General features: G+C 40.5%; 2 protein-coding genes across 12 annotated transcripts in view; both read right to left on the bottom strand.

Annotated features, from left to right (window-relative positions):
- Positions 1–23,531, bottom strand: part of pigp (phosphatidylinositol glycan anchor biosynthesis, class P) — a 100,314-nt gene that overhangs the window by 54,333 nt on the left and 22,450 nt on the right. The gene's annotated exons all lie outside the window — the stretch shown is intronic.
- The window catches only part of sh3bgr (SH3 domain binding glutamate-rich protein), a 51,991-nt gene that overhangs the window by 5,964 nt on the left and 22,496 nt on the right, over positions 1–23,531 (bottom strand). The window contains exons 2-11 of one of the 11 annotated variants that reach the window (XM_086007151.1): positions 19,982–20,167; positions 18,806–18,886; positions 14,687–14,749; positions 12,175–12,270; positions 10,636–10,728; positions 9,288–9,323; positions 6,928–6,957; positions 6,602–6,628; positions 1,326–1,355; positions 737–808 (exon numbers count right to left, since the gene is read on the bottom strand). In XM_086007151.1, coding sequence (XP_085863277.1) covers positions 782–808; positions 1,326–1,355; positions 6,602–6,628; positions 6,928–6,957; positions 9,288–9,323; positions 10,636–10,728; positions 12,175–12,270; positions 14,687–14,749; positions 18,806–18,886; positions 19,982–20,167 — 669 coding nt within the window. In that variant the 3' untranslated portion in view covers positions 737–781. The remainder of the gene's footprint in view (positions 1–736; positions 809–1,325; positions 1,356–6,601; positions 6,629–6,927; positions 6,958–9,287; positions 9,324–10,635; positions 10,729–12,174; positions 12,271–14,686; positions 14,750–18,805; positions 18,887–19,981; positions 20,168–23,531) is intronic. The other 10 variants (XM_086007156.1, XM_086007160.1, XM_086007153.1 and 7 more) reach the window with 10 other exon arrangements.

A 23,531-nucleotide genomic window follows, 5' to 3' on the forward strand; every position in this document is an offset into this window, starting at 1 on the left:
ACCACCACCTCCAAGTTCCCCTCCAAGTCACACACCAGCCGGACTTGGAAATATGTCGCTGTTCCTTCCTCGTACCTTCACCATACAGACTGCAGCGGTTCAAGAAGGCAGCTCACTGCCACCTGCTCGAGGGCAATTAGGGATGGGCAAGCGAAGCCCAGATCCCCTATGTGAATAAAAAAAAATACCTAGAGCCAACTACACTGAAACCTTGGAAATAAAACTGAGAAAAGTACAGAACATTTTTCAAACTCATGCACACAATTCAGTCAGTAGAGAACATGCATAATATGCAATACAAACACAACACAGGGCCAATTTAATGCTTTACACAAGAGGTCCTTCAAATATTAAAGTGATCATATATGAAGAGAAATAGATAGACAGACAGACTAGACAAACAGCCATGTGCATCAATTAGTTCCTGGTACTCTATTACAGCAGACTAGCCCTGGTGATAAGATGCAACTTATGGTAAATAGTTCATCTATAGTACAGCTTTCAAATACAAATAGAACTCTTCAAATGCAGGACGCTTGCAAAGATTAGTCAATCACAATACGTAAAATATATAATCAGATCACTGGCCATGTTAGAGTCAAAGAGATACACCACCCACTGAAGCCAGTTATGGCTCAAGCCCAAAAGCAGCAAGGTCAACAGGCACGTCAATAATGTTGCATGCTCAGCCTGAATGTTTGAATTAGGTGGTCAGGAGGACATAATTTCTCGTTACCTTAAACCCTTGCAGATGAAATCATATAAAAGCAAAAACTTTTTTTTAAGATTCATCCACTTCATCCTCATCCTAATCAAGAAGAAATAACGAAAAAAAGAAAAATAAGCACAAGCAAATAGATCATAATAAAATGAGTGGAACACAAAACACCAAACAAAAGAGAGCATCGTCACCAACACCGTCCATTCACATCATCTGTGTCGCTTAGATATTTAGATTTTAAAAATTGTAGAATTTTTGCCCAATGAGTTTTTTAAATGACTTTTTAAATCAAGAATCTCCTCACTGCTAAAATCTTAGCCATTTAAAATGTGTTTTAAAACACAAAAGGAATGGAGGAATATTTCTGAATATAACCTATCCCCATCTAAAGTTGTCAAACTATTTTCAAAGTTACTGAAGTTTCCATTTGTCATCAATTAATAATTATTCAACTTGCATTGTGGAAAAAAAACTCAAGTGAATAATCAAGTTACACAAGCACGTCTGATTGGTTTGTTTAGGTACATTTGGTTTGTTTAGGTACATTTACAATCGGTCATTTTTAAGCATGGGTGAGAAAGCGGCTGCTCATATATAAAACTACCTCAGTCACTGGTTCTTCATCTTCCTCCTCCTAAAATGGCATATCAAGAGTGGGTGTGGAAAGAGAAAGAGGGACATAACTTAATTTTAAAAAAGCCAATAGAAAATGTAGCAAACATCCCATAAAAGAACAAAGGATGAATTCAATAGGTGAAGAATGATGGTGAGGAAAGAATGGATGAAATTGTAGTAAAGGGAAGTAATGAATGTGGTTAGAATACTTGGAATATATATATATATATATATATATATTATATATATATATATAAAATATATATTTATATTATAGTGTTCAATCTTTACTCGCTGAAAACAGGGACGAGAAGGGTGGAGAGCATGGACTAGTGTTAACAGCATTCAATTGTTAACATTTATTTTTTTGCGGATTGAATGGTTTATTGGCTGCAACTCACTTTTTGATTTTGAACAGCATTACACAGGGACATTTAGAGTTCAGTCACACTATCAACTCATCAAATTTGTAGCCTGACAATATGGAGAAAAAGTTACGCAATAATCAAGAGCACACAATTCCTAGCTATGCCAGAGCTGTAAAACCACCAATGCTTTCTATCTTTAAGTACATTTACACAACTTTTTGTGATGGCTGGGAGGGGAGTGGGGGGGGGGGGGGGGGGGGTGCGCAGTCTTCATTATTGTAATAATAAACAAAAACCCAAAGCAAACTCAATTGCTACTTGGCCCTAAACAGACAATACAACATAGCTGATTACCTGACCGTGGTAAAGGATAACAAACTGAGAAGAACCTTGACAAGGTACAGACTTAGCAAACATAGCCTAGCGATCGAAAAAGGCAGACCAGGCTGCCAAGAGAAGACAGGATATGCTCTCACTGCAGTCAGGGAGTAGTGGAGACAGAGATGCACTTCCTCACAGCCTGTGGAAAATATCAGGACATCAGGGAGAATTTCTACCAAAAATTCTCACAAATATGCCCTGAATTCAGAAATCTGAATGACAACCAAAAACTCCCATTCCTACTGGGAGAGGAGAGAAGCCGTGTAACACTGGCGGCACACTATGTTACAGCTTGCCATGAACAGAGGGACAACCAGTAAACTAAGAAAAGAATATATATAAACAATGCGAATGTATATTTATACACTCAGGGATATACCTGTTTATACACTGTATGAATAGAACTGCATTTATGTGCTCAACCATAAATGTATTTTGATGCTTTGGCAACATAAGATGTAACTTATCATGCCAATAAAGCGATTTGAATTGTGAATTGTATAGAAAAGTTCTCAAGATATTTGTGATAAGTTTTGACGTGACGTGATTTTTTTTCCCCCTCAGCTATTTTCTCCCCCTCTCAAATGGTGCAAACTGTTTGCTTAGGTATAGTTCCATCATGCCAACTAGCATCCTTTCCTTGGTGGCCATTATTCACGTGTGAATCTTGCCAATGGGTGTTGCCACATGATTCAACCAAGAGAGGTATCATAGCAGAGTCTGAATGTGCTTTGTTGACATGAACACACACGTACTTTTGGCAGGGCTTATTGGATAGCTATCAGAAGGAACCTTGGATGATTTTCCTTTCATTAGTCCAGGATCCCTGAGCCCAAGTCCAGCACCGCAACAGCTAACCCAATACAAACTGTTGATTAAACCTCGATCCTTCCTAGTCTGTATAGCTCAGCAATTCAATTTATAAGGTCATGGAATCATTAGGGGATCTTAAATGTAATTTCTAATCCTATTCTCTTTCCATTGTAGAGTCCTGGTTATACACCCTGGGCTCCAGCTGAAGTAAGAGGAATTTGTAATGGACATTTTCACAATTTCTAAGTGAAACGTGCTGATTGAAGGCCGATAAATCCCCAGGGCCTGATAATCTACATCCTAGGTTACTTAAGGAAGTGGCCCTAGAAATAGTACAGGAAACTTTCGATTTACCGGCACCTAAATAACTGGAAATCTCGGTTAACTGGCAAAATTCAGGAGTAGGTTTTACTTCATATTGTATTGGCCTTCCTCTGTCTGTTGCTGTGCAAGGGTGTGGCTGCAGCTGTTGCTAAGCTACAGAGACGCTTGGAACTTGTGGCCATTGTTCTACACTTGTTGCTAAGCAACAGGGTTTGTTGCTTTATACGGAGCTGTCAGCTCGCCCTATCTTTTACTATAGCGTTCGGTTATCCGGAATTTTTGATGAACCGGCACCACTTCGGTCCCGTCCATGCCGGATAAAAAAAAGTTTCCTGTAGATGCATTGCTGATCATCTTCCAACATTCGATGGAATCTGGAACAGTACCCATGGATTGGAGGGTAGCTAATGTTACCCCACTATTCAAAAAAGGTGGTAGAGAGAAAACAGGGAATTACAGACCGGTAAGCCTGACATCAGTAGTGGGGAAAATGCTAGAGTCCATTATAAAAGATGTAATAGCAGAGCACTTGGAAAACAGGGACAGGATCGGACAAAGTCAACATGGATTTACAAAAGGTAAATCATGCTTGACTAATCTACTGGAATTTTTTGAGGATGTAACTGGTAAAATAGATAAGGGAGAACCAGTGGATGTGGTGTATCTGGACTTTCAGAAGGCCTTCCATAAGGTCCCGCATAAGAGATTAGCGTGCAAAATTAAGGCACATGGGATTGGGGGCAAGGTATTGACTTGGATAGAGAACTGGTTGGCAGACAGAAAGCAAAGAGTTGGAATAAACGGGTCTTTTTCCAAGTGGCAGGCAGTGACTAGTGGGGTACCGCAGGGATCGGTCCTTGGACCCCAGCTATTCACAATATATGTTAATGATCTAGACAAGGGAACTAGATGTAATATCTCCAAATATGCAGATGACACAAAGCTGGGTGGGCGTGTGTGCTGTGAGGAGGATGTCGAGAAACTCCAGGATGATTTGGACATGCTGGGTGATTGGGCAGAAACATGGCAGATGCAATATAACGTGGATAAATGAGGTGTTATCCACTTTGGTGGCAAAAATAGGAAGGCAATTATTATCTAAATGGCAATAGATTGGGAGAAGGGGAAGTGCAACGAGACCTGGGTGTCCTTGTGCACCAGTCGCTGAAGGTAAGCATGCAGGTGCAGCAGGCGGTTAAGGCGGCAAATGGTATGTTGGCCTTCGTAGCGAGAGGGTTTGAGTACAGGAACAAGGATGTCTTGCTGCAGTTGTACAGGGCCTTGGCAAGACCACATCTTGAGTATTGTGTGCAGTTTTGGTCGCCTTATCTGAGGAAGGATGTTCTTGTCATGGAAGTTCAGCGAAGATTCACCAGGCTGATACCTGGGATGGCAGGAATGACGTATGAGGAGAGATTGGGTCGATTGGGCTTGTACTCGCTGGAGTTTAGAAGAATGAGAGGGGATCTCATTGAAACCTATAAAATTCTGACAGGACTGGACAGACTAGATGCAGGATGTTCCCGATGGTCAGGGAGTCCAGAACCAGGGGACACAGTCTAAGGATAAAGGGTAGGCCATTTAGGACAGAAATGAGGAGGAATTTCTTCACCCAGGGAGTGGTGAACCTGTGGAACACTCTACCACAGAAGGCGGTGGAGGCCAGTTCATTAAATATATTCAAGAAGGAGTTGGATATATTTCTTAAGGGATCAAGGGGTATGGGGAGAAAGCAGGGACCAGGTACTGAATTTGGATGATCAGCCATGATCGCATTGAATGGTGGAGCAGGCTCGAGGGGCCGAATGGCCTGCTCCTATCTTCTATGTTTCTATGATGTTCCTTTGTAATCAATGACTGGGCACTCTACTCAATGAGTTGGTCATTGAACATGTCAACAAAGACCAACTCAAGATTGAAAATTTAGGCTGGGAAGAAATAAAATATTTAGAATAAACATCCTTCCCACTAAGCTATAAATTATATATGCTCTTCCTCCTGCATGCATTATCGCAGTGGTGAAATGAAGACTCATTGTAGTGTCTATTCCAACTCATTCTTTCCCAGTGGCTCAGTCTGCTTTTCCTGATGCAATCTAAGAGGTTTTTAAAACTCAAGCTCGTCATCACCTAATACCTACTCCCCGATTTACCTCATCCTCTCATTACTGTTATAACCTTAACGGAGTCCTGCACCACAAGCCCCAAGTTTCGCAACTAAAACCCATCACAAGGATTAAAGCTAATTATCAAGTTAACAGCCTGCGCTGTAAAATGTTTTCAAAAGTATACTTCAAAGTGAACCCATGGGACAATGGGCCAGAAATTCGGGTCCCCACGGATGAGTACGTGCTGGATACTCATGCGTAGGCCCAACCAAAGTGCCGGTTTCGTGCATGCACTGCGCATGCGTGGGAAACCGGAACTTCCGTTCCCTTGAAGGGGTTCACAGGTCGAACGCGTGCGCTGGAGAGGCAGCGCTTACGCCTGCAGCTTCAGTTTTTTTTTTTTTTTTTTTTTTTTTTTTTAAATACAGGTTTCTCCGGGAGGGTAAGTCTCCAGCAGCTACGCTTTTAAAAAGCAGTCGCAAGGCCTGCTTTTAACAAGGTAAGTGGTGAATTAAGTAAAATTAAAACATTTTTCCACAGGTTTATTATTTTTTAAATATTTAAAGAAAAGCAAGTTTATTTTTAGCCCCATTAAAAACTAATTAATGTTTTCAAAAATTTAAATTGTTTAAAAGAGTTATTTTATATAATTTATGTAGTTATTTTAAAAATGTGATTTAAAATTTTTTTTATTTGAAGTTTTAGTTATGTTTTGGGGCCGATCTGTATTCATAGATTTGACAGGTCTTCCTGTCACATCTATGAATAGAGATTCCCTGCTACGATTGGCTCTCCATGGCCCACGTGATCCCAGGGGACGCTTAGAACTGCGCCCCTGGGATACGCAAGCACTGCGCGCCGGCAGTTGGAGCAGGCCCAGGATCAGAATCTCACGCGGGCCCACAGCACAACGGCCGGCGCGCTAGGTAAGTGTAGGTCGGGGGCTTGCACCTGCGGGAAGCCTCCGACCCGAATTTCTGGCCCATTGTGATTGTCAGAGTGTTGATTCTAAATCCTCTTTCCCTCAAGTAAGTAATCATAATTTAGATTATATCCAAGACTCTTGTAACTTAGAAGAGCCATTTATACATATGGCACAACCCCCATAATGCACGACAGCCTAGATGTTATCTGGCATCAGTCTATCCCAATTCAAAAGATCAATAACCGGTCACTTTCAGAATATGGCAATGAAATGGAAACACTACAAGAGAGAATGATTAATTAGTATGAGATAACAAAAACAGATGAACCATGTAATAAATTATCTACCTCGGTTACAGGCTGCTCTTCTTCATCCTAAACAAAGAAAGGAAATTATAAAAAGGAAAAATAGCAGGATAATTAGAAATCAAAAAAGTGTGAAATGTTTTGGTTAGTTATAATGAGAAGAGGGCAAAAAGATGTGTAATCTGTCTAAATCTAATGAGAACACCTTCAAGCAATTTGCATCGGAAATGCATTTTTTTTTTTTTTTTTTTTTTAAACTCATGGCCAGGACATGCATGAAAACTATGAATCGTTACACACGATAGCCTGTTAATTAGTTTCTGAACCACCGATGGTTTTTAGGCACTCCTAGAATTTATTGATCAAACCTCTGTAACTGGCTCCGCCTCTTCTTCGTCCTGGTAAAATTAATAAAAACAGAAACAAAAACAGGAATGAAATGGCAGGCAAGTGTAAAAGTACGCGATTGCTCAAGGACTCGCCCACCACGGCTCAGCATCTACTCCATTTATTTACTTATTCTTTTTCCTCTCCGTCAATGCCTTGAAGCATTTTCCACATTAATGTTACGTACTTAGAAAAGGCCATCAAAGCCAAATACACTTGCCCTATTTTTTTGTTAAAGCTGCTCTACAAATACGTTGGTGTTGGAGCAGAGCTCATGCGTATGGAGTTGGGGGCGGAGAGCGAGGAGGAGAGGACACCATGGTAATTCGAGAATGTGGAGCAGGGAGAACGTAATACAGCTCAAGAAAATTTTGGATTGGGAAGGGGAAGATAAAAGAAAAAATTCACCAGACTGATACCTGGGATGGCAGGAATGATGTAGGAGGAGAGATTGGGTCAATTGGGCTTATACTCGCTAGAGTTTAGAAGAATGAGGGGATATTGAAACTTATAAAATTCTAACAGGACTAGACAGACTAGATGCAGGAAGGATGTTTCCGATGGCGGGGGAGTCCAGAACCAGGAGTGTCAGCCTAAAGATAAGGGGTAAGCCATTTAGGACTGAGATGAGGAGGAATTTCTTCGCCCAGAGAGTGGTGAACCTGTGGAATTCTCTACCACAGAAGGCAGTAGAGGCCAATTCATTAAATATATTCAAGAAGGAGTTAGATATATTTCTTAAGGCTAAAGGGATCAAAGGATATGGGGAGAAAGCAGGGACAGGGTACTGAATTTGGATGATCAGCCATGATCTCACTAAATGGCGGAACAGGCTCGAGGGGCCGAATGGCCTACTCCTGCTCCTATCTTCTATGTTTCCCCCTAACCCCTCCCAATGAATAGTTTGTATTGGAAGTATTTCCCCTTTACATTTTCCTTTAATCAAATGTATTATAGCATAAATAATTAGTTTCAATAAATGTTTTTTTTTAAATAACACACTACTGGTCCAACCTCTGTCTCTGGCTGCTCCTCTGCCTTTGCCTGGTAAAGTCATGAAAACATATAGACGAAAAAAAAGAGTAGGGGAGAGGCAAAGCTCTGCACACTTAGTTAAACCGATGCTTGAAGAACTGATTACTCACTTCAGACTGTCATGGTTATTTGTATTGAATGGAAAGAGCTTATTTCCGGTGATACTGCTCACATGTACTCTGGGGTCTGGAACATGCTTTTAGTATTTAGCCAACATGACCCATTCCCTGTAAGGCCCATGCTCAGGTATTCCTTGTGGGAAACTGATCGAAATCTTGAGATGAGACTTTAACTACTGTTTGCCAAAGGCTGTTTTCAGATTGTTGGGGGCTTGTCAATTTCCAGCAGCAGGTTAAAAATAATCTCAAATTTTTTTTTGATTTCTTGGAGAATGATGGATCCTCAAAAATATAAATTATATAAAATAGATTAGAAATTGAAGGGGGGAATACAGCAAGCTACTGTAACAGAGTCTTCTGTTGCACTAGTTTGGCCACAGCTAGAGTACAGCGTACAATTCTGGTCACCACATTACAGGAAAGATGTGATTGCACTAAAGAGGGTACAGAGGAGATTTACAAGGATGTTGCCAGGACTGGGGAATTTTAGCTATGAGGAAAGATTGGATAGGCTGGGGTTGTTTTCTTTGGAACAGAGGAGGCTGAGGGGAGACCTTATTGAGGTGCATAAAATTATGAGGGGCCTAGATAGAGTGGATAGGAAGCACCTATTTCCCTTAGCAGAGAGAAGTCATAACCATGAGGCATAGATTTAAAGTAATTGGTAGGAGGTTTAGAGGGGACTGAAGGGGAAATGTTTTCACCCAGAGGATGGTGGGGGTCTGGAACTCACTGCCCGAGAGGGTGGTAGAGCCAGAAACCGTCATTGCATTTAAAAAGTGCTTGGATATGCACTCGAAGTGCTGTAACCTACAGGGCTACGGACCAAGAGCTGGAAAGTGGGATCAGGCTGGATGGCCCTTTTTTGGCCGGCACGGACACAATGGCCTCCGTCTGTGCTGTAAATTTCTATGATTCTATGCCTTGGACCCAGTCTCTGGAACTCATTCCGTGACTCTCTTCCCCTCCCCCACCGACTCTCCTCTTCTCCCTCCATATTTAAAGAGCCTTATTAAAACCCACCTTTTCAGCCAACCTTACGCTCACCTCTCCCAACTCTCCCACCATGGCCCAATGGCCGTTCCTTTTTAACTTTACTTTCTGTAAAGCACTTGAAAATGCTTTTCTACATAAATACAAGTTGTTGCTTCACACATTATGCAGTGCAAGCAGGACACACTAAGTACCTCTTTTTCCACACATTCGCCTTCAGGACTAGACTCCTTAGTGGAAGAAATTGGAAAAGACAAAAGTAAGAAACTACAATAGAAAACACACATATTTGTAATACAATCTCATTAACGAGGTTCCAAAATGTGTCAGAAGTTTAGGAGAAGCCTATTTGTTGAGTAGAAAGATGAGAATGAGAGAGACACTCAAGATTAACATGTTAGATAATGGATAGCATGTTATTTATATGTGCCTAAAATGGCAGAGTATTAATTCCACACCATCTGAAAAGGTAAGAGTTAATACAAGCACGCTGCAAAATAGTGCAATATGGCAGACACAGCAAGTGTTTGATACGGTGAACACCTACACACGACCTGCCACTATAATCACTGGTCTACACAGTGATTGTGATTAGAAAAAGTCATGTCCCGATCCCAGAAGTCTTACATTAAACATATTCATTTGCTTATAGATTAGCACTTAGTGCTTTTATTGGCAAGAGGAGGAGATCTTCCTTTTGTTTTCTCATCGACATGCTGTGACGTAAGCTGCTTTTCTCTGGTTGGGGGGGGGGGGGGGGGAAATGTAAGAGAAGCGAAACAAGGAGGAACAAGTCACTATAACCAATGGAGTTTCAGTGTACCAAATCTAGGTCTGAAAGAGGAAAGCCGTAAAAATAATTTACTTTAACTCATCCTTTGATCTAGAAGAGCAAGTAAAGCAAAGCTGGCAAGCTATAACAATTACAACAACACTGCCAAATTATCCAGGCATTTTGGGCAATAGGAAACAAATGACACCAAATGCAGTTGGAAGAATTCAAAAACAGCAAAATTACCATTTCACTACACAATGACCAGAGCTATTCTTCAACCATGGCGTACCTTGGCAAGCCTTTTCAGTGACAGGAAGGAATCTACACAGGGAGCTCGGCAAGTTCAATAATTTTACCGATTAAGCCAGGTTCACAACTCCAGACACAATCTAGTGTCAAAAGAATTATGTACCAGAAGTACAACTTACTTAAAATACTGCTATTTTCAAGGTAGCTACATTCCTGATTGGGGAAAAGAACAATATTCTAAAAACCTGGGTCACCCAGTCCCCTCTCCTAAATCCTACCTCAACTTTAAAATTAAAAATCATCAATGTTCATGTTCCTCACTAAATCCTATATAAAATGTCCAGTTTGATGTAATTAAAAAGATTACTGGGTTGAACATGAGCTGGTTATTAAATGCATTGTCAGGCACATGTAGATTATTAGTTTGCCTGGTTAATTGAATTGATTTTAAATGAGTTAAAATTAAGAATGAAATGGTTAGGCCACTCAAATTTTTTTTTAAAAAAAGGACAGTTTACAAGTTTGTGCGATTCTCCTACAGCCTCTTCTGGCTCAACTGTTTGGTGAGCAGATTCCTCATCTTTCTCAGCTTCATTCTCACCAATGTTTTCCTGCACACACCAATATCAATATTTAAAGGAATTAAAAGGAAAGCAAAGTGCATTAAAGACAGGCATAAAATCTACCAGATTCTAGAAGTTCTGACGAAAAACAGAAAACCTGTAGCTGCTGGAAATTGGAAACAAAACCAGAAAATGCTGTAAACACGCAGCATCATCTGTGGCGAGAACAGACATACTGATGTTTCAGGTGTGGACCGTTCATCAGAATTGGAAGATCTTACCAACGAATAGCATTCAAAAAGGAACTTGGCAAAAGGACGAAAAACGATGCACACACGGAATAGAATTACATGTAAAGTGCTCGAGTGGAAAAACAGGAGATGGTTAAATGGCAGAAGAGATATTAGCATGAGTAAATGTTATCTCTTCCTTTGATGTAAGAAACAAGAAAGAAAATCTCATCCTATTACATCTCCTATTATCTCAAGCTATCATTTCTGTCGTGTGTGTGGCGCGCGAGGGATTTTGGGGGGGGGGGGGGGGGGGGGGGAAAAAAAAGAGAACGGCATGCGGGCGTAACAGCAAATTGTCTGTTCTCTTCACAGTTGCGCCCTGAGCCACTTGAGTGTTCCAGCATTTTTAGTTTTTGTTTCTAGGAGTTATGAAGTAGTTTGACAAAAGCTTAAATACCAATAGAATTGGTATTCAGGAGAGGTTATAAGGTGGTCATTTTATCAAAGGGTTTAAGTATCATGAGCTGCAAGTCAAAAGCACGAGTGATTTAACACCATTATCTGAACCCCTAAACTAAGAGCACTGCCTTGAAGTTACTGCATTTGTCTGATTATATGCATATATTTCATGTTTCTATTGACGTAAAACACAAGTGAGAGAAACACGATAATCCAGCAGAAGTCACAGATCTTCAATAAATGTTATGGTCCACGTTTGGCAATTTGCACCAAGAATCTGCAAATGAAGTTCTACCAAAGGTCCTTTGATGGTGGTCATAAAGTATTTAAAAGTCAAAACATCTGCAGAAATTCATGCTACCATAGAAAACACCATCACTACACAAATATTTTGTAGATCACAAAGCTTAAAGGTGAGAATATTTTTTTTTTTTTTATAAAATAGTCCAGTATAATACTTTAATGTTGGACTGTACTAATACAGAACTAATTTTTGACAACCTTTCACTTCCATTTGTTATTGCTCCAGAGGAGCTTTTCTTTACAACAGTTAATTAAAGGTGTTAAAATATATTGTTCGTCTGTTAGACATCGGTTATGGCTTAAATCAAAAAGTCAAATTAGCATTTTTATTTTTAATTCATATTAAAAGCCAGGACTGTGCTCACACAACTTGATCACTTCCACCCACACAAAATTATGGAGAGAAGTTAAAAAAACCCAGAATTAAATAGTAAAAAAAGCACACACAAAACACATGCCACGCATACCCAAAAAGCAATGTAAGCGAATACATAATTACATTTATGTCTGTCGACTGTTCAAAATGATTACGCAATAGTTCAATATTTTCTTCAAGCTGATCTTCCGCAGCTATATGCAAGGGCTGCTCATTGTCCTACCAAAGTGAAAATTGGAGATGTGGGCAAACAGTTGTGCCATGCAAAGATGTTGCAGAGAAGAACAACAACAGGGACAGAGGGAAGAATATTATTGAAAGACAGTATTCTTTTCTGTTAACCAAACAAAAAATGATTAGACAGAAAACAAAAATGCACACAGCATTCTGGCCTTTTCTGCATTCCAGTTTTTACAAATGCCTGTGATGAATTAGGTTTGACCAATTTCCACTGATAAATCCAGATATTTTTTGTGGCATGGTGATTTGATTACAGATGGTTTCCTTCCAAATTTGAAGAAACACGCCCCTCCGTAATTTCCCAGCATTTTCTTACCAAGAATCAGGTCCGGAGATTACATAGAAATTACAACACGGAAACAGGCCATTCGGCCCAACTTGCCAGTGTTGATATTTATCCTCCACATAAGCAAGAGTCCTAATCCTATGTGCCTGCTCTGTTCCCAAATCCCTTCACTTCCCTTTCCTTCAACCACCTATCTAACCCAAGCAATTTTCTTTCAATCACCTATTTTAAATGCCAACATTGTCTCTGCTCTGGTAATAGATTCCACAGTCTCAATCCACTGTGTAAAAAACTTTCTCATGCTCTGTCCTAAATCTTCTACATTTAATCTTGTATCTCATTCATTCCCATTCTAGACACCTCAATCCATTTTCTATCTACTCTATCCTACCCCTTCATAATTTTAAAACACCTGCATCAAATCACCCCTTAATCATCTTTGCTGTATGATAAAGGAAAAGCTGTTGATGGAATCATAGAATCTTATAGCATGGAAGGAGGCCATTCAGCCCATTGTGCCTGTGTTGGCCCTTTGAAAGAGCTATCCAAATAGTTCCACTTCTCCAGTCTTTCCCCAAACCTGCTAGTATATATCCAATTTCCTTTTGAAAGTTATTGAATCTGCTTCCACTATCCTTTTAGATAGCAGTTCTTGGTGATCTGGAATGCACTATGTAAAAAAAATTCTCATCTCCCCTCTGGTTCTTTTGCCAATTATCTTAAATCTGTGCCCTCTGGTTACCCCACTTGCTAGTGAAAACAATTTCTCCTTATTTATTCTAACAAATAACCTCATAATTTTGACTATCTCCATCAAATTTTCCCTCAAGCTTCTCTGCACCAAGAAAAACAATCTCAGCTTCTCAGGTCTTTCCACATAACTGAAGTCCCTCATCACTGGTACCATTCTGGAAAATCTCTGCTGCACCCTCTCAAAGTCCTTGATATGTTTTCTAAAATTAAGTGCCCAGAATTGGAGGTCCAATCAGTGAATTGTAAAGGTTTAGCATAACTTCATTGCTGTTATAATCTATGCCTCTTTTTATAAAGCCAAAGATCTTGTATGCCTTAACAGCTTTATCAATTTGTCCCGCCACCTTCAAAGATTTGCGTATGTGAGCCTCCAGGTGTCTGTTCCTACACCTCCTTTAAATTTGTACCATTTTGTTTACATTGCCTCTCCCATTCTTCCACCCAAATGCATCACTTCCCACTTCTCTGCATTAAATTTCATCTGCCCGTTTTACCAGTCTTTCGATGCCCTCCTGAAGTTGGTTACTGTCCTCCTCAGTGTTTACTACATTTGGAATAGGAAATAAAGCAACTTTCTTGGGGGTAAAAGCATCTTGCAGAAAATCTTTACATCTGTTTAATCCTACACCAATTGCATTGATATTTTACTCATCAATAGCCCTCAACTACTGTAGACCTCAGCAGACCCAATCAGCTTCAACGTAAGAGGAGGCATGAACCTGCCTGATGACATCACCATTCCTGGACATCAGAGATCCCCTATAGATGGTGCCAGAATGAAATGGATGTCATAAAAGGGGAAATCGACGTCACAGCGCCCGCTAAACCTTTGTGAGCAGCTTTCTTCCAAGGTCAGTGGCGAGCTCCGTCCCTTCGCCGCTGACCATAAAATCCGGGCCACTAGGTACTTTTGTGCCCTCTTTTTTAAACCACAGGCTAAATTATAGATTAACATATCAACTCTCCAATACTGATAACAGCATGGCTATAAACATGATCATGGTGAGAAAACAGTTGCTTGCAAAAACTGGAAACTACTGTATAGGGCTGCAATATTGCTTCAGTTGGATGAGTGCTTTATAAATACGTTACAAAGCCTCAGTTTTGCTGGACCAATCCATCCCATATAGTTATCAGTTGTAAAACATACTCTGAACAGATTCTGTCCTATCAATATGTGCCAACCAAGAAGCGATTATGCAGCCCCTAAACAGAGCTCTAACCAGACAATGATCTGCAGTACATGCTTGAAATCCACCAAAGAAACACCCGGACAGCTGGATAAGTGTTAGTTCACATGAGGAAGTGGGGCAAGACGGAAGACATAACAGAGGAAGAAATTCAATGTTCAATTACAAAGTTTGCTTTATCTTTTTCTGAAACTTCACCGTTCTGGATGATTGCAGCCTGATGTGCTTCCTGTACCAGAGAAAAAGGAAACCCAGGATTGTATATAAACTAATTAGCACGCCAAGAGGAAAACAGTTCAATGAATTCCCCCACCCCAGATCCAATGCAATAAAAAAGACAAAACTGATGGTCAGTAAGTTTACATCTCTTGCCCAGCAAGTGTTGGTCCTCATCCATTAAGAAAGAATTTAAGTCTTTATGAGGTATAAGCAAGGCGTCAGAAACCAAATTTTGAAGTTGTTCAAGTTTTAGATTGTTCTGCTTAATTTTTTTTTGGTCCACTTATCTTAACCCGTGTATAGAATACCTACAACAGGACCTGATATCCCAACACTTTCAATACACTGTATCTGGAATACGATTATAATGTGCAAGGCAAACATGAAAACAAAAAAATAAATCTACATGACATTACAGAAGCCATTTATCCATCTTGCACATACTGATAACATAGCATTCTTACATATATTGCTCACAACAATATGCAGAGCTTGCAATATGTAATCCCAACAATATTTTTAACTGAATTAATTGCTAACAATTTCTCTGAAGATATTACATACAAAAAAAAATTGATTAAAATAGCATATAAGGGGAAAACTGTCCTATGTGGAGATAGTACACTGCTCTTTCACTTCTGGAACCTAGGCTCAAAGGCAGTCCAGGCTAATGAGATGAAAGTGTCCCCTTTTTCCTGGAACCAAGTTGGGCATTCCATAACTTAGCTCCAAGTGGTTGTGGGCCCACAGTGTATAAACTGGCACTTTGTTGGCAACCTCACTCAAACAGGTCATAAAAATGACTGGCGTTCAAAATAGAAAAAAAACTATACTGCTGCAGAAGAGGGTCTTCTTCTGAGACTGGGGTTAAGGCAGAAGTAGAGAAAGCTCGGTTCTGCAGCCGACTATCCTGTATCCAACTGAAAGTAATTGATGCCGACATTAGGCTCCCCAAAATAGAATAGCCCTCATATCCCACACTGATGAGCAAAAAAAGCGCAGGGGGCAAAAAAAAAAAGCAATCTGTATTTTCTGTAAATTAGAGGCAAAGATAAAAGCTTTGGTCTCTATTTAATTATTTTATTTTAAAAATGAAGTGGTACAGTATACTAGATCTCCAGCTCCTTGGGCCATGGCGTAGTGGAATGCCAAGTTCATTCCAGAAACCAGCACATCATTCTGTTGTCGGTCTACTCTGGATTTGTGGATGTGTTTTTCAGCGTAGTTCGCCCGAAGTCAGCCAAACCAAAGCAAAAGATCGCAGAATTTCAAGCGCAAATTACGTTCAGCGCGAGTCGAGTTTCCGCTATCTTTTGCGTTAGTTTAAAAGACATTGCGCTAGGAGCTGGCCCCGCCCACAAAACTGGCCACGCCCTCAGATCAAATTAATCACCTTTGCAAGTTTCCGCTAATTGCGTCTGCTTGCGGGTCTTCTAGGAGGCTCATAAAATAAAGCTGGTTCTTTTGGGTGCAAGAGCACCAATAGTAACATTTTAAAAGCTTTTGACTATCATTTTTTTTAAATTTTACTAAGAAACTGACTACTGTACACCAACATAACTAGCAAATGGTGCTATATAGTTTTTAAAACCATTTTCAGTTATTTAAAATCGCGTTACTTATGGGTGGACTAGACACTGATTACAAATGCTTATTTTTTGTGATAAACCCATTTTCAGCTGTATTAATCAAACTGCACCAAGTTACCACTCTTAAATACATCAAGGAATATATTTTAAAGCAATATTTTATTTTAAAAAAAAACTACATTCTAAAACGCTGCCTGATTGCTTTGGGTCACAGCAGATTTTACCTTCAGTGATATGCAAATGAGTTTGAGCAGAAACCTGAGTAAAAATAAAAAATTCTCAGAAGTAGCGCAATATGCAGCCGGATCGCTGACTGCATCCAAAGTGGAAACTCTACCCCTTTGTTTTAAACTTGAGCCACTTTAGAGATTTGTCTGTTTTGAGGGCGAGGTCAAACTTCTCAACTATGTCCATTGTGAGTCACATTAAGAGTCATTCATCTCCACTCACGCACTAGTTCCTGATGATCACAGGAGCCATTATTCAGAACAAGTAGTTTTTGAGTTTGATCCAGTGTGCAAAAATGATAAACTGATTTATAGCAAGCTGGAAGAAAGCACAAGCTTTGAAGTGGTTCACAAATGTTAATGCTAATTAACTCCATGATGTACAAACACTGTTGCTTTATATACCACTTATAACTTTGTGGCAGACAATGATCTCCCTATGCAATAGTCTATCTTTATGGGGAAAAGTGAAATAAAAATGTAAATCGTAATCAGATCAATATTTCAAACCTTTTTCCTTCCGTATGCTGTACGTTTAATAGAATCTGCTGCTCTTTGAGGCATTAAACATGCTCTAACATGCCGTCAGCCTCCATTGGACTGCCCTCTCATAGTCCCAATCCTACCTGTCCTAATGCAGCCAGAACATGTCCTCACTCCTGTGTAGTCATTTACAGAGGTCCCAAAGGATCCATCCTCTATTCCCTCTTCTTTCTCATTTACATACTGCCCCTCGGTGACTTTATTCACAGGTCAGCTTCCATATGTATTCTGATGACACCTAGCTCTACCTCTCCACCACCTCTCTCACCTCATGACAATCGCGACGACAGACTGTCTGTCTGACACTGTCATAGATGAGCCTGAAATTCCTCTAACTGAACAGCCGAAAGATCAAAGCCATCATTTTGGGATCCTGCTGAAAACTTAGCTCTTTCTCACTTCTCAGGCCACTCACCTCAGAATGAATCAGGCAGTGTGGAAAGCTTAGCATCCTGTTTGATCAGAGGCAAGTTTCAAACCCAATATTCCATTCATCACCAAGACCGCTTAGCTTCACCTCCAGTGTCACTCACCTCCACCTTCATCTTACCAATACCTTTATCCACACTTAACGACATATCTCAACTTTACTTCATGAGCCACATTAAGTGCCAGACAATGATCATCTCAAATACGAAAAAGCCCAGCCATCTCCACTTGCTTGACCATCAATGGTATCACTATTGTGGAGTGCACCATCATCAACAACTTGGGGGGGGGGGGGGTCACCATTGACCAGAAGTGATTTGGACCAGCCAGATCAACAAAGTGGCTACAAGAGCAGGGCAGAGATTAGGTATTTCGCGACAAGTGGTTCACCTCCTGACCCTGTATGGCTTTACCACTGTCTACAAGGCTCAAGTCAGGAGTGTGATGGGATACTCACCATTTGCCTGGATGTGTGCAGCCTCAACAACACTCAAGAAATTCAACACAATCCAGGACAGAGAAGTTAATTTGATGGTTGTCCCTGCCTTCGGACTCAATATCCACCCCCTCCATCACTTGCATACTGTGGCTTTAACATACAACCTACAGGATGCAATGTGGCAACTCACCAAGGCCACTTTCACTGTAAGAAGAACATTACCATGAGAATAACATCACCTCCAAGTGACCCACCAACCTGATCTAGACATAAATTGCGCCGTTCCTTCACCATAGTTGGATCAAAATCCTGGAATTTCCTACATAACACAATTGTAGGAGGAACTGTGTATCATGCAGTAATTCAAAGAAAAGGCCCAACACCACCAAGGCAATTAAGGATCGCCAATAAATGTAGCCTTGTCAGCATTTTCCATATCCGGAGAGCAAACAAAAAATGCCAGCCCTATGCTCGGAGTGAGACCATCAGTTAGTATCCAGATATGCAAAAAAATGCTGTAGACTTGAACACACCAAGTACTTGACAGAACGCTCAAACTGAATTTACAACAGGACCCTTGGAGCTGGTAGAGATTAAAATTTCATCCCATCAGTCGGTTTAGTTCTAAACTCAAGTCGCAGAGGTGCACTAACCCGCTATTCCTCTCAGTCCCCTCAAGAAGGATTGCGTTAATAAAAATTTAAATTTCACTTGAATATTAACATTTGTAAAAAAAAAGGGCAATTTATAAATTATTCTCTGGATAAAGTAATTTTATGAAGTGACATTGGATTTAAAAAAAGTCTTAAACTCTACACAGGTGAAATGCAAGGGCATACCTTTGAACCAGGAGGAGGTGTCAGACCAAGAAATGCATAAACTCTATGATCTTCCTTGGCATTGAAGAAAGCATCAAAGTCCTATGGTGTCAAGAAGATTAGTGGCATAAAAATCTGGAAAGTGTTTGCATTGCACCAACAAGGAGGCTTTTAAATAACATTGGAAATGTTAATACAAAAATCATTATACTATGATCCGATGCGCAAGTCCCCGGAGTAGTTATAATTAGCAAACCAGAAAATGATTCTGCCGTTCATTTGTTTGATTTTAAATAATGTTTTGTTTACTTCTTTTCCTTCAGAATAATGTCCAATTTGATGGACCCAGTTGAATACATCTCCTGCAATAACGCAGCAACAAGTAACATGAAATCCCCATATCTTTGCAAAGTAGCCCTAGATTTAGAGGAGTCGGAGGTGATTTTTTGGAATAAGTTTTTTTTTTTTTTTTAAAACAGTAGCTAGAGCTGCTGGCGGAGGCAGGAAGGATGCTTGAAATGGCATGGTTCCATTACTCGAGGCCTTTTTTCTAGATTGGGAGAGGTCACAAAGACACAACTGTTTTTTTTTTACTGGTAATCAGGCAAGGCTCAGTGGGCACTAAGCAACCTTGTATGAATTGGCTGAATTTGGCCAGCAGAGTATAGCAGTAATATGGTACCACATATATGCTACAAACCAGATGAGAGGGTATGTTGTCATGATAACGTCATAGCATCACTATTTTACCAATACACGTATAACCAGAGCCAACCTCACAAATCTTATTTGGGATTAAGGAGTTAAAAATAAATCAGAGGGATGTGGTATGACACATAATAGACACATACATACCACCACTATATGACTAGGGAAAAAGCACTGGAAGGGCACTACCAGCTATCCTCTCAGTTATCAAGGAAGCTGTGGAGCATGGGAGGCCTCAGAGGCAGAGGCTAGGAGTGGCATGTTTGATGTCACCAATTTACCCCTCATGAGAAGCGAGATATTCTACAAAATAAGCTAAGAAATGCGATTCAATAAAGATACAAGCAGGATAAAAGTTTTTATGCCCCAGAGGTCATGGTTAACAGAAATGCAATCACATATTAAAAAAAGAGATGGGGTGGAAGAATATAAATGCTAAGATTTTGAACAGAGGAAGTAAAGAAAATATCAGTTTAAAAAAAAACTTACCCCACAATACAGTCCATCATTAAAGATCTGTGGAGGGAGGGGAATGCCATTCTGTGGGCGCTTTTCCCCAGGGACATTTTCCCGCATCCACTTTCTGTTGTCTTCATTTGCTGCTATGTCCATTTCTTTAAAGTCAATTTTATTGGCTTCTAAGAAACCCAGAACATCCTGTTGTTTCTTCTTGATCTGTGAACATGATGACAGTTGAGTTGCGCACCATGGAAGTAAACCAAATGAGGCAGTAAATAAAGCAAAGGAGGAACTGGTCACACAATCCTATTGCCATTTCACTTATTAATCCCTGCAAGTACTTACTGTATATGCGAACATAAGAGTGGTCTGAGCAGTTTATGGACTAGGTGGGCACTCCTTCCACCAGCACAATTAAGAATTGGCTAAATGTATTGCACATATAGATGGTGAATGATGCAATATCAGTTAAAGGATAGTAGATGCACGGTGCAAGTTACCAAAACTAGTAGCTCAACTGAGAGGCAACGATCCCAGGGAAACAGGTAAGCTTGTTGGGCCAGAGGGAAGCACTCCTGCTCCTCCTGGCCCACAAGCAGTGCTTAAGAGCACTTACCTTTGCCCCAAAGCTGTCCTCGCCCCCTTGAGCTGCCGGGTTCCCCGAGGCCTGGGAAACTCAGCCAGCCAGGGTTAAACCTGGAAAACACGTTAAAAGGGAGGCTCCCTGCCTCATAATATTTTAAATGGCCAACACTCCTGGGAGTGGGTTGGCTGCCGCCCCCGTACTGCCTCTGTTAAACCTGGAAGTGGGTGGGTTGGACACAGGTTTCAGATTTTTAAAAAATTGACATCTTGCTCAACCCCAACCCACCTGTTTTGGGGGGGGTTTAAAATTCGCCCTCAAGTGTCTGAATGGTGACTTTTTTGTTGTTGAATGCCTACCATCTACAATATCCTACATAAATCTCCCATCTCTGGAGCAAACACTAAATAACCAATTTCAGAATCATTTCTACTCCCACTATGGATCTTCAAAATTATACTGATCAAAACTAAACATCACATTCTCCATACCAACATAAGTCCCATTGACAAAATCTGGCCGGAATAAAATGCTAGTGCCATCTAGATCAGGTGGCGAGAACTACAAATGATTTCATGCCATGGTGAAGACACAATCAGAAATTCAGTGTGGTAGCTGTGTGGCAGTAAAGAGAGGATGAAAACTGAATTTTTTAAAAATCTTAGCAAGAGAAAAAATGTACAATATGTGATTATATTTCATATTATCTGTATTATATTTTAAGTCCATAAGAGACAGCAATAATAAGTATGAGAATTTCAAACTTGCTTATAGAATTGTTACAGCACAGTAGGCGGCCATTCAGCCCATCCCGGCTCTCTGCAAGAGCACTTCAGCTAGGCCCACTCCCCCGCCCTTTCCCCGTAGCCCTGCAAATTTTTTCTTTCAAGTACTTATCCAATTCCCTTTTGAAAGCCATAAACATAAATGTTCACCAGTAAATTATACATGAGGGTTTGTAGAAAACTTTACAAGTTCCATTCAGAAAATCTCCAAAAGGTAAAACCAGAAGAGAAAATAAGTTATCCAAGTCAGATCAACAATAATGTTAGCCGCAGCTCCCAGCAAACCTTGTACATTCTGGGAAAGAAACTATCACAGGCACAAACAGGAAACTTTGAATGATCACCTCTTGCTTTTTAAAAACTGTAAACTAAGTTATTAACACCCCCTCTCAAAAAGCTTTAGCTAAAAAAAAGTCTTTGAACCTTGAATCTACCCTACATTGTGTAATTGTACTCGTCATTTGTATGGCCATAGTTTTATGGTGACTGAACAAGTCAAATTTAGTTTCTTTTTCAAGGGATTCTAGGAGTTTTACTAGTGTTTTGGGGACCAGGTTCTGCTGATTTATAATTAGGCCCAATTGTTTATATTAACTGAATAAGAGAAATTCTTTTTTATTTTTAAATAGGATTTTTACCATTGGTTTGAGAATCATATTTTCATTTCATTCCATGTAGCACAAATATACATTTACTTAGATTTCTTAATATTAAGTCTATAATTCTCTAGTGTTGGCTTGGCTCAGTTGGTTATATTCACATTTGTGAATCAGAAATTGTGGGTTCAAATCCTATACCAAGGGTTTAACTGATCAGTTAGCTAGAACTGAGCATGTGCAACACTGCTGCAGTTGCCAATATTTAAACGAGATACCGAGCGCCAGTTATCGGTTTTGGTTGGCATGGGGTGATTAAAAGATCCCATGGCACTATCCAAAGATTAGCAGAGTGCACCCACCATGTCCTAGCCAATATTCCTCTCTTAACCAACATCAGAAAAATGGTTTATCTGGTCATTCATCTCAGTGCTGTTTGTGCGATCTTGCTGTGTGCAAAATGGCTGCTGTGTTTGCCTACACAATCAGCGCATTTAAAATTAATTTATTACATGTGATCCACTTGGAGAGGTTACTAACAGATGTGATAAGGCACTGTATAAATACAACTTTTCCTTCTTTATTGCTCTTAAGAGTTTCTCTGGTAATTCCACTGCAATAAATTTACTCAATACTCACGAAATGTAAATAAATAACGAGCAGTGGGGTTCTGGGACTGAACCCGGAGAGACTTGAGTCTACTGAATTAGAGCTTCTATAATAAAATGAAGCAGTCTGTGCCTGCATGCAGCAAGACCTGGACAACGTTCAGACTTGGGCCGAGAAGTGGCAAGTAACATTCGAGCCATACAAGTGCCAGGCAATGACCATCTCCAACAAACAGTGTCTAGTCACCACCCCTTGACATTCAATGGGATTACCATCACTGAATCCCTCACCAACATCCTGGGGGTGTAACCATTGCCATAAACTTAAGTGGACCAGCCACAAATTCTGTGGCTACAAAAGCATGTCAGAGGCAGCAAGTGACTCACCTCCTGACTCCCCAAAGCTTTTCCACCATCTACAAGGCACAAGCCAGGAATGTGTTGGAATATTCTCCACTTGCCTGGACGAGTGCAGCTCCAACAGCACTCAAGAAGCTCAACACCATCCAGGACAAAGCAGCCCGCTTGATTGGCAACCCATCCACCACCTTCAACATTCACTCCCTCCACCACCAGTACACCGTGACTGCAGTGTGCACCATCTACAAGTTGTACTGCCACCAAGATTTCTTTGACAGCAGCTCCCAAACCTGCAACCTCTACCACCTAGAAGGACAAAGGCAGCAGGCACATGGGAACAGCACCCCCCCCCACCGCCCCAAGTCGCACACCATCCTGGCTTGGAAATATATCGCTAATCCTTCATCGTCATCGGGTCAACATCCTGGAACTCCCTCCCTAACAGCACTGCTGGAGTACCTTCACCACACGGACTGCAGCAGTTCAAGGTGGCGGCTCACCATCACCTTCTCAAGGCCAGTTAAGGATGGGCAATAAATGCTGGCCTTACCAGCAACGCCCACATCCTATGAATGAGTAAAAAAAAAGCCACAGATAACTATTCTTTGTTTTGAATAATGCAACCAATACCATAATTAACCAATTTAT

This window comes from Somniosus microcephalus, chromosome 14 (assembly GCF_052327205.1).
Source record: "Somniosus microcephalus isolate GS21.2 chromosome 14, FLI_Smic_1.0, whole genome shotgun sequence".
Classification (NCBI taxonomy): domain Eukaryota; kingdom Metazoa; phylum Chordata; class Chondrichthyes; order Squaliformes; family Somniosidae; genus Somniosus; species Somniosus microcephalus.